At 39.8% G+C, this 12,049-nt stretch overlaps 1 protein-coding gene across 2 annotated transcripts in view; it reads left to right on the top strand.

The window, feature by feature from the left end:
• Nucleotides 1-12,049, top strand: part of RORA (RAR related orphan receptor A) — a 710,690-nt gene that overhangs the window by 659,803 nt on the left and 38,838 nt on the right. For both annotated transcript variants that reach the window (XM_072808955.1, XM_072808956.1), the window contains one exon: nt 6,980-7,065. In XM_072808955.1, coding sequence (XP_072665056.1) covers nt 6,980-7,065 — 86 coding nt within the window. The remainder of the gene's footprint in view (nt 1-6,979; nt 7,066-12,049) is intronic.

Below are 12,049 nucleotides of genomic sequence, written 5' to 3'. Positions count from 1 at the left end.
TTAGCTAAATCAGCCTGCAGCTCTTTCTCTCTTGTGTCATTTCCCCTTGGGAGCCTCAGATCGATGATAGCATAAATCTAAAGGCATCAAATAATCCTGAATAGGAAAGAGACACCAAGTCTGTCTTATTTGTGGCTGCCTCTACAATTGAAACTCTGGGAAATCCAGACATAGAGAAGCCATTTCACTCTCCTGAGATTCACTGTCTGCATCTGTAGAATGGGGTTGATAATACCCAATGGCTCACTTCAGAGTTGTTGTGAGCACCAAAATCAAAACAAGCTAACGAGAACAAGCACTTTAAAGACTCTTACAGAACTCTGCAAATACCAGACATTCTTTGTTGCCAGAAATGACCACCGGGCTGTTGTATCAAAGGGGTAGGGCTTTTCTAATTAGGTGGCTACTTGCTTTGGTGATGTTCAGCGAGGATTACTGAGGATTATGTACTGTTAAGAAAGAATCCAGAATCAGTAGAAGGAAAGAGTCTATCAGAGAAACATACTAGTGTTATGTTTAGTGTATACTCAGCAGACAAAATGGTGGAACAAGTTGATTGTTAATTTGGATAGTATGCAGCTGGAACTCCACCCTCCCCGCCTGGGAGGGTCATTGAACATGCCTGGGCCGTGGAACTTACCTGTGCTGTACACCGAGCCATGCGTCTGGGACAGCTGTATGTGCCAGACTGTTCAAAGCCCACAGTCTATGCCCCTCCTACCGTGGAGATGTAACGAGAGCTCTCTGCAAAACCTATGGTGGCCTGTGACCTCCAGCAGCAGCCCTGAGAGTGGAGGAAAAGTATGTTGCCCCCTGAATTGTTCACCGCTTGTACACACAGTACCTCTGCACATTACAAAGAAGGCATCACCCCTGCAGATGGTTTGTAAAAGAAGTGCTTATCTGGGCAAATTGAAGCAAGGCTCCCTTACCCTGGGCTGTTAGAGCCACTCTGCAGCCCACTCAACAGCCAGATGAATTTCAGCCCCTGCTTCTGTCCCCTCAGCTGGAGCCCCAGTGACAGGGCACAGTGCCCTTGAAACTAGGAGGTGGCCAGACCCCGAGGGGGCAGAGAAATCCAGAAGCCAGGAGCTTTGAAAGCCCCTCCAGGTAAGCAGGTGAAGCCTGCGCCACTCTCCCCCAGCCGGCCTTGACATGCAGGCTCGGCGACCGTCCAGGCAGCTGGAGAAGGCTTTAATACCCCAGCAGTTTTAAACTGGGGATAAAATAAAGTGACTAATCCATAAAAGTCTCAAGCCATTTTGCTGAAAATAAAATCAAATGCCTTAGGGTTTTTCTTTTTAATCTTTATTGGTTTTTCTGCTTGCAAAAGTAATACATGCTGGTTGTAAAAAAACTCAAACATTGGAGGAATATGTAACATAGCAAGTGAAAAGTCTTCCATATTCTCAGCCCTCCAGAAGAAAGACTGTCAACAGATTGGTGTAAAAGATAGTTGTTTCAGGGTTTTGGGTTTTTTTTTGTTTGTTTGTTTGTTTGAAGCAGTAGTTCTCGACAGTTTTTGCAAGACACACAAAATTGCATAACATTCATCTGTGTCACATACCCTCATGGGTGTACCCAAGGTTTGGCCATTTCCTGGCAAGCTAACAGTAACCCTGCCCTGTTTGGTCCAATTCAAGAAAGTATATGGTTATGCAAGTGAGCTAGGATGAAAGATATTATTGGGGTAACCGTAGGTCCCTATTAGTTTATTTTTTATACGAACCAATAAAAATTTTATTTTTTTTTTACTATTATTAGTAACAAATTCCTTGGGACACATACCACAGCTGATCGCAACATACTGCTGGGGTGTAGCAGTTAAGTGCCAATGTTGTAAAGGATTGCAGTGGTAGCTGGTATGAACTGCCTGTCATATTATTTGGAGGATAAGCAGCTTTTCTCTATCCCCACTTTGGAAAGAGCTTAAAGTCTGGAGAAAAGAATTTCATTCCGCTATAAGGCAGGATTTCTTATCAACAATAACAATAATAATAACTACTATTTATTGAGTGCCAAATATTTCTAAGAACTTTGTGATGTGCATATATATATACAGAGAATACATATATAAAACAATCATTTATGTGCTACATTTATACACGTATCACTGAATCTTCAAATATGAAATGGAGCCTCAGAGAGGTTAAGTAACTTGCCCAAGCCTTAAGAATTGTTACATGTTGGTGTCAGTCATCCTAAGATCAGAAACTGTACTTGGAATTTTATAAAATGGAGAAGAATGGTCTAGAAGGTCGATGATTGCTTGCAGTTATAAAGTACTAATAAGGTAACTCCCAGAAAGATATCTTGACATCAGTTCTGTAGTTCTGCAAGTTTAAACAAATTATTTGTGTTGTGTCCTGTGCATCCTTGGTTAATGGTGGCATACCAATAGCAGTCTGTTCCTGGTGTTCTTGATGTTGTTATCGGAGCAATTTAGCTCGGCTGTGTGAAGTAAGGTGAGAAAAGGGAAAAAGAGCTATTGAGCTAAACAAAAAGACGATGTGTCCAAATCCCAGCCTTACCTCATCCTAGCTCTCTGACTTTGGGCAAGTTGTATAGCCTCTCTGAGCTTCCATTTCATCTTCTGAAAAATGCAGATGATGATAATGATGGTACCACGTACCTCATTGGGTGTCAGAGGAATGGATATAATGCCTAACACATTATAGACCCAAATACGTGTTGCATATTATTGGTTATGATAAATCCATTAGATTATCATGATATCACCTTTCATGCATAAAATGGGTACAAGTCTTGTACAATTGTATTTTTTAATTCTCTGGGAGAATGGGTATTTTTCTCTGGACCAAGATATCTCCCCAAAAGTCCTAAGGAATAAATGAGGTGTTAAGAATGCCATTGTCCATGTTCTTGTCCCTTTTATAATTAGAAGTAAAAAGCCAACCTTTTATAGAAGTACAATGCTAAATGACAGCCCAGCCCAAGGACCACTTGGCTAATTAGCACACTTGCATTCCAGGATTTCCTGACTCCCCGCTGCCACTTGTTGTCGGCTCCTTGAAACTGCAGAAATTTGCCTCTGCAGGTGTGGAGAGCCTGCTTGAATTACTTAGGGTGCATGAGAGAGCAAATTATTTAGGCAATAGAGCTGAAAATGTGGGCAAATTAGAATTTTTCATAGCAAGATTGTGCATTGTTAAGCCAATTCATGATTATATGTGTGCGTCTTGCTTCAGATATTCTGCTACACAATAAACCTCTTTGCTGCGATGAATATGTATGTGGACTAATTTAATCAATATACTTGTGACAGTAGTGATGTCTGACAGAACTCATCCTTTGAAATTCTGGCTGAGTTAATGTGTGCAGTATATATATGGGCCAAGACTCATAATTTGTGTTAAAAGAAGATTATTTTGAAAAGACACAACACTGCCTGTTAGAAAATGAAAAAGCCCGAGGGGTAGAAAGCAAAGGGCAAAGGGATTTTTGTCCTCTTCTCTCTTCTTGGTCTGAAAACTCAAATTTAAGGAACTAAACTGCTTTCCTTTTGAAAAAAAAATATTGCAAGGCCTTTTTTTCCTCATTGATACATTTGAATTCTGTAAATTGACTAAAAGGTGGAGGGAAGTGGCTTTAATGCATTGTTGGATTAAATGGAAGGTTGAGTAAGTGCCCTGGTCCAGTCTGCAAATGTTTGCTTTCTGGAAATATCAACACATGTGATCAGATCACATTCAGAGAGTTTGCTTTTTGGAGCAGGTGGGTTTTAATCATTTCCTAAAGAGCACTTGCAACTGAAATTGTCTTTGGAGATAAGAGACCTAACCCAGAGGGTAGGCTAGTAGAATAGTTTGATCTGACCAATCAGAATACTTGAACTTTGCTTTGGAGAACCCTCCTATCACCGTACCATGAGATTCCTGGTGAAGCTTTTCTAATTGCCAGTCTTTAGCCAACACTGTCCACTGGAACTAAGCACAAACACAGTGAGGGTCAAAGATCTAGGCAAATGGCCCCTGTTTGAAAATACAGATCAATCTACAGTGAGTCCATTCATACTAAGCAACTTGGCCTCCATAAATCGTGTGAAATATGTCTCAGCTTGAGTGCCCTCCAGATCTGAAGCCCCTGGAAGCTGACGCAAGGCTGAGTTTGGGAGCCTGACTCAGGCCAGCAGTCCTATGTGGTAGCTGGCACTAAACTCTAGGTCTGTGCTACAGTGACTCTCCTGCCTTCCCCTCCACCCCCACCCCCCTGCCCCTGCAGCCAGGCCATGAGTCATTCCAAGGGTCAAAATGCCAGGCCAGGATCCCAGGGCCACCCCTATCATGATGAGACTCCTCCATGCCAGACCTCCATATCACTTGCAGGATTACAAGGAGCCATTGGCAAACATTTTGGTCCTGCCTTAAATATCATCATTTCACTTCTCATGCATAATCCACTCTGAACCCAGGCAGAATGAACAGCAATACATTACTCTCCATTTGATCTGGATAGTTTTATTTTGTTCCCGATATGGTCTGCCTAGGGCCTTTATACCGTATAAAAAACTAAACAGATGTACTTGATCTCTCCATTGTTAAGCTGGAAGGAAGGTAACTCTTGAAAGTCCCAGGTTCAGCACTGAGGTTGCTTTAATTACCTCAGGTCGTTTTGATGCCGAGTTGAACTACAAGGATTTAGTGAAGTTTGTCTGTGTCTGATTTCTGTGGTTACGGCTTGAGGTAAGACATAAGCAGAAGCTGCTCGGTGTCGGTCTTTTTATTTCACATATAAATTTTGTTTAATAGATGGCCCAGGTACTTTGTGTTGCCTAATTATTCTATTCCTTAGGGGTTGGGGTGGGAGAGGCTGGTTCTCATTACAGACTAGTTAATTCCTGTGGGAAAATACAGGCCATCACTCTCAGTTGATATCACCTTTCAGAATGTCTGTACCACCACTTGGGTTTTGTGTCTCAAAAATGTTGCCTGTAACTCTCTCTCAAGCAGCAGACAACATGTGACACAAAACTTGGCCTTGACTATATTAAAAATATTGGAGGGGCCATAAATACGAAGCGTGATTAGAGTTTGGATTTCATAAAGAATTTCCTTGAACGAATCAAGCCACAAAGGTGAGGCAGACTTAGAAATTATCGTCTTTGTTAAATGTGACCTTATAACACATTAAGCTGCATAACTCAGAATAGACAGTATACAAAGACACCATTACCGAGGCATTGGAAAATTTATCCGTTACAGAAAATATATTGGATGTAAGATTTTGAACAGTCTCTAACTCTGGACAATGAAGCTCAGTATGTCAACACTAAAAGTGATTGACATGAGGGGTGCCTGGGTGGCATAGTTGGTTAAGCATCCGACTCTTGGTTTCCACTCAGGTCATGTTCCCAGGGTCATGAGGTCGAGCCCCGCATCAGGCTTGGCGCTCAGGGTAGTCTGCTTAAGTCTCTTTCTTTCTCTCCCCTTCCCCACTGCATTTACTCACACACACACATACACACACACTCTCTCTCCCTCTCCCCCCGCCACTCTCTAAAATAAATAAATAAATCTTAAAAGAAAAAGTGATTGACGTGTAAAGGACTCTTCCTCTAGAATAGCTTGCACTCCGTAAAAGTCACTACAGTACTTGTACTAGTCCTCTTGAAAGGAAGTTAGCAGGTACACATGGTTTATAATGAGGTCAAATCCAGTAATTTATTATATGCTATTTCTGAGTATTGAATGCAAGTGTCACATCAAATCCAAAGTAAGTCGTGGTGGAAATTATTCCAGGATACGGGATTACGCTGGAAGAAAGAGTAGGCTGTGTGTATGTGTGTCTTACTTATATTGTGCAACATATTCCTTGAATAAGTCATTGCTTTGTATAAAGCATGTGGCCTAGGGAGGGGCCATATGAAAATGAAGTATATTTATGCTCTTACAATTGTGTTTGTGTGTGTGATTTAGCAATCTGACATGATATCCATTGTGAAAACCATGGAAAATAAAACTTAGCATAATGGAACATTCCGTATAAACTGGTGAACATTGCTATCCTGTATATACAGCTCAGTATTGGTCTTTATTTCATATATAAATTCTATTTAATAAGTGGGCCAAGAACTCTGTTTCGCCGAATTACTCCTTAGGTTATTTTTTTAATCCTTAATTATGTTCTTTCCAACCAACCATACTCAAGATATATTGTGTTTGCTGAGAAATGTGCTTTGTCATATTTGAGAACATGGGTATAATATTTATTAGTCATTGGGTGGTCTTCTATATGAGGCATCTTCACGGAAATCAGTGGAATAGAAGCATATGCATGGTGTACGAGGCAATCAGTTTCCAACATCAAGAACTCAGAAGCTACATATACTATTCATTAGGATTCACCATTATTAAATTCAGATAGGATATTAACTTTATGGTTGAAAGGTTTTGATCGTACACAAATGGACTAATTTTTTAACACATGGAAACTACATTAATTAAAAAAGAAGATTAAGGCATTCTTAACTTGCCATCATATGTAACTTATTAATATTTTGAATTGAATCATTTTCCTAAGTAGTCTTGACTTTCTGGAGTATATTTTTTTTCCCTACCAGTGGAGCTACAATGCTCAGCCAAGACAGATTTATGACCTTTTAAAAATAATGATGGAAAATGAGATCGGAGGAAACATTTTAGTATCTGCTTTGCTCTGAGGCCTAAACTGCGAGCTCTCCAGTTCTTGAAGGCTTTGAAATGCTGATTCCAGTCTTCTTGTGGGTTCTTAAACACCTTCTCAAATGACCCATTTTAATAACCCGAAAGCTATTATATAACGAGCAGCCATAATTTAGTCCAGGGCTCTAGGGGGACCCTCACAGTTCAGCAATGAATAGTTAATGCAGTATAATGTTTAGCAGGTTATTAGTTTTCACTATACAAATGCTGATCAGGGAACGCTTTTATAAGGTGTTTAAAAGAAAATGTAATTAACTGGTTGCGTGCTTCTGTTGCAGCTCAAATTGAAATTATTCCTTGCAAGATCTGTGGAGACAAATCATCAGGAATCCATTATGGTGTCATTACATGTGAAGGCTGCAAGGTAAGCCTTTTTAATTGTTGTTGTTTCTGTTAATGTTAGAATGTATCTTTGTGATGTTACTTCTACTATGTCTAAAGAGTCAACTTCTCAGCATTTTGAGTGATGACAAATGATAGAACAGAATAAACATTTTGGTGTTAAATTTCAATTAAGAAAGTCATATGTAAAAAAAAAAAAAAAAAGAAAGTCATATGTATTTTCATGTCTTCCATCAAAATAACAGGAGGCTAGAGAAAAGTATTTGAGCATTCCTGAGTTGTCACTTCCAATCCTAGAATTGATTGAACTGATGAAAAATCCCTTTGGTTATCTTTTTTAAAAGAGAAGTGACTCTGGATTTCTGTGGTGTCCCTGTTCAAAGCTTTGTAAGAAGGTATTTCCAATAGTTTAATCGGGATGTGATTGAAAGTCCTTATTGTTGGCACATGTATGTTGATACATCTGGCTAAATTCTGGCAAAGCTGTTGGAAAGAACTGGGTTCTGGTTCCAGTGCCACCACGTGTCCCTCTTGTTGTAGGCTTGTCTTAATCTTTTAGTGACTCAGTGTCTTGATCTGTAAAGTGGTGTGACACCTTTTCTTCCTACCCCTTAGAACTATTCTCAGGATAGAATTAAAACCTGTAAGTAAAAGTGCTTATAAACTGTAAAGTCCTATTTAAATCTAAATATCATCATTCCTCTGGCTGTTGTTACTATTTTGATTATTACTGATCCTGATCGAGGGCAATACGTACATGCACATGGATAACGTGGGAATGGGAATAGAGATGTTTATCCTAATCATTCTAGACCTCCAAACCCAGATTGCCTCTGTTATTCAGATTTCAATTTATTAAGATTTAAATCCTCCTGCTTATATTGGAAGGGCCTTGAGACAGCTTACAGGATAAAACAGTGCAAAATAAACAGGCGAGAAGCTATTTAAACATGCAGACAGCCTCTGAGACCGTTGATTGCCACTGAACCGGGCCTGAATCAGCCCTGAGGCATTTTTTAGGCCAAGGCAAAAAAATAAAATCCACGAATGTGGTTAGCTTTCCTTCAGTGAAATTAGAAAATATAATGACATAAAATACAAAATCACCTTCAGACACAAATAACTACTGAGAGACTTCAGGGAAATTTGCCTTGTAATTTCCTTAAGTCTTTGTTTGACTGTTAATCATTGTAACATGTGCTGCTTTGTACATGTACAGATGCTTCATATTGATCCCATCTTGGTGACGCTTGAGCTTTCTGCATACCGCCAAACACAATTTTTTCTTTGTAATCACCTGCCTTTTAGGAATAGGGGCTTTCTGCTCAAAGGGGATTTTGAATTCTTCATCTTTAGAACAACCCTCAAGTCCTCAGGTTCTAGATTACCAAGAAAAAAAATTATGTCCTCTTACTTCCCTCAGATTGCCCTCCCTCAAAATTAATCAATTAAGTAAATAAAAGTAAACAAAATGAAATCAACTGCCTGGCTAATGCCATCCCAGGATTTAAGGGAGCGTGATCTGCCTGTGACACCTGTCATCCCATTGACTTTCAGAGTTAATTCAGCTGAAGTGGCTGGGCACCTGTCACACTTGACCCTCACCCGCTCTGTGTTCAAACGTTCTCGTCCCAGTTCAAGATGACACAGCCTTTCTTGGTGAAGGATATACAGGCAGCAGTGCCCTCCTACCAGAAGTTCCAAGCAAACTTGACTCTGTACATGTATATCACCTACTTATTTTCTTCCTTTTTTAAAAGATCTTATTTATTTGAGAGAGAGAGAGAAAGCATGAGCAGAGATCAGGGGCAGAAGGAGAAGCAGACTCAGTGCTGAGCAGGGAACCCAACTTGGGGCTCGATCCTTGGACCCTGGGATCATGACCTGAGCTGAAGGCAGATGCTTAACTGACTGAGCCACATAGTCACCCCTCACCTAGTTATTTTCTTAAGTGGACAGTGTCCTGGGCATTAACCACGTGTGCTTTCATCCTGCCTGAGAAACTGGCCACTCTCTCTGAGTCTTTTAGTAATACCATGTGTGGTTTTATGTGCCAACTGAAGTGAGCACCTCAGAACAGCATCTGAGGCAGGACCAGGGTGGAGGTGAGGGCTATTTCCCGTGAAATACACAACAGTTCAGAAGATTCATGAACAACATGCTATTCAATAAAATCTGAATTGTCTAGAACCACTGGGTTTACATAGGCAGAAACAATGTGTGTTTTCTTTTACCCCCACTGTTTATTTATTTTTTTTTTAATTTTTTTAAAATTTTTATTTATTTATGATAGTCACAGAGAGAGAGAGAGGCAGAGACACAGGCAGAGGGAGAAGCAGGCTCCATGCACCGGGAGCCCGACGTGGGATTCGATCCCGGGTCTCCAGGATCGCGCCCTGGGCCAAAGGCAGGCGCCAAACCGCTGCGCCACCCAGGGATCCCCCCCACTGTTTATTTATGATGAAAATTAAAGCGATAAGAAAATAAAGGACAGCTATTATTTTATCGTTGTCATTTTTCTAGATTCCCTCCCAGATCTTGTATAGCCTCGATGCCAAAGTGTATTTTGGCTATCTGTGGTTCTGTTCTTCTGTCCTATTGACTTTACTCAATGGAAATCACAAAACAAACAATTAAAACTTAATTTTATTAACATATTGGGCCTAGGCCCAGCCTGGGACCTATACAATGGTATGTGTTTGTATTTGATGCATATAGTATTTGCTCTGCAATTACAGTTTCCCTCTGCTATAATTAATAGTTTCACTTCTGGCTGTGGTGAAATCAAGAGATTTCTGTTTTTGCCGTTGATGTTAATGATTTATCATGCTTTAACCAGGTGAGGGTGGTTATAGCATCATAAATTATAAATAATTTATCTCTATGATAGGATCACTAGACATACGGAAAATTTCTAATTACATATATAAATAGATATCTGATGGAAAGAAAGTGACTCAGTCATCTTCTGAGCTAATCATTTTGTGAAGGTATTTTAAATTGCATTTTAAAGTCAGCCACCTGAAACCATAAGAAACAAAAGGACGTATTTCATTGCTGAAATGATTATTTTACCACATATTTGTTCAGGTAAGCATTGCACATAAATAGCAAAAATGATGCAAGTTTGGTAGCTCTTTTCTCTAGTTCCTGGATATTCCCAGCCCACCTTCACCAAGTCTCCTTTGCTACCTGTAGAGAGACAGTACTGCAGCATGCTTGTGCTCTGACTTTGGAACCAGACTGCCTGGATTTGAATCCTATTTCTGCTTTACCAGCTCAACCACCTGCCCAACCCCTCTGTACCTCTGTTTCACCATCTGTAAAATGAGTATAGAAATTGTAGTTACTTCCTGGGGTTATCACATGCATTTAGGTAACGCCCTGAGAAAAGTGCCAGGCATTTAACAATCACTCAGTAAGTGTTGGCTGTTGTTACAATCATTCCTAGCCAAATTCCGTATGCCTGAGTCATGATGCTTTAGTCAGATATCATTTCCAGAACATGTATGGGTCCAGTCTTGATTTTTTGTGATCATTTGCTATTTGTTATGTAGACTCTGCTACTAAAAACAAAAATATGAGCACCCCTTTGGGGACAGGCACTATATAAGTACTAAGAGATCCAAAGACAAAGAAGACCTGATCCTTACCTCAAGTGGCTTATGGTCTAGTTGTAGAGATGAGGTCTGCAAAAGAGCAATGCAAGAACCAAATCCTAGATTTAATAAACTGGAAAAAATTTTGAAAGGGAGGGTTGGGCGGGTTCAAAAAGAGATCCATGCATATAAGGTCAATTGAATTTTGACGAAGATGCCAACTGAATTCAATGAAGAAAAGATGGTCATTTCAAATAATATTGCTGGAACAACTAGGCATTCATATGAAAAAAAATTAACTTCACATTTATACCTCTCACTGAAAGAAATATTAGTTTAAAGAGTATCCTATGCGTAAAACATAACTCTATAATATTTCTGGAAGAAATCATATATTTGTGTAACAATAGACATACCAATATTTCTCAGACCACACACCGAAGTTCTTACCTTATTTTAAAAAATAACAAACTACAGGACACCTGGGTGGCTCAACAGTTGAGTGTCCACCTTTGGCTCAGGGTGTGATCCCAGAGTCCTACATCCGGCTCCCCACAGGAAGCCTACTTCTCCCTCTCCCTATGTCTCTGCCTCTCTCTGTCTCTCATGAATAAATAAATAAAATCTTTTAAAAAATAAAAAATAACAAACTGGACTTAATCAAAATTTAAAATGTGTACCCTTCCAAAGATATCATTAGTAAAATGAAGAGGCAAGCCATATCCTGGAAGAAATAAAAGAAAAAAAAAAAGCAAATACATTTTGAAATAAAAAGACCAAGATAAAAATTAAAATGAACAATAACTTGAACAATCTCTTCATAAAAGCTGGACAAGGAACCAGGAAACACATGGATATATTCGCAGTATCTTTAATCATTAGGGAAATGTAAATAAAATCATAGCGAAATACCATGACAAGGCACCTGGGTGGCTCAGTGGTTGAGTGCCTGCCTTCAGCTCAGGTCGTGATCCTCAGGTCCTGGGATGGAGTCCTGCATGGGGTTCCCCGCAGGGAGCCTGCTCCTCCCTCTGCCTGTGTCTCTGCCTCTCTCTCTCAGTGTCTCTCATAAATAAAGAAAATCTTTTAAAAAATATACCATGACATACTCATCTGAAAGGCTAAAATTAAAATAGAACAAAACAAGAAGAACACTTCCAGTAACAAACATGATGAAGATGCAGAGAAACTGGGGAATTTTCCAATCTTATACATCATTGGCGGGGAGGGGGCACTGTGACGTGGTACGGCCCTTCTGAAAAAAGGTGGCAATATAAGCATCAACCTAAATATGACCTAATGACCTATCCTAGGTATTTACCCAAACGAAACAAAAGGACTTGTCATGTAAAGATTTTTATATGAGTATTTGTAGCACTTTTATTCATAATGGCCACAAGCTGGAAA

Source organism: Canis lupus, chromosome 32 (assembly GCF_048164855.1).
Source record: "Canis lupus baileyi chromosome 32, mCanLup2.hap1, whole genome shotgun sequence".
Classification (NCBI taxonomy): Eukaryota; Metazoa; Chordata; class Mammalia; order Carnivora; family Canidae; genus Canis; species Canis lupus.
Note: the sequence above shows the minus strand (reverse complement) of the source record. Positions and strands in the feature narration are given on the sequence as shown.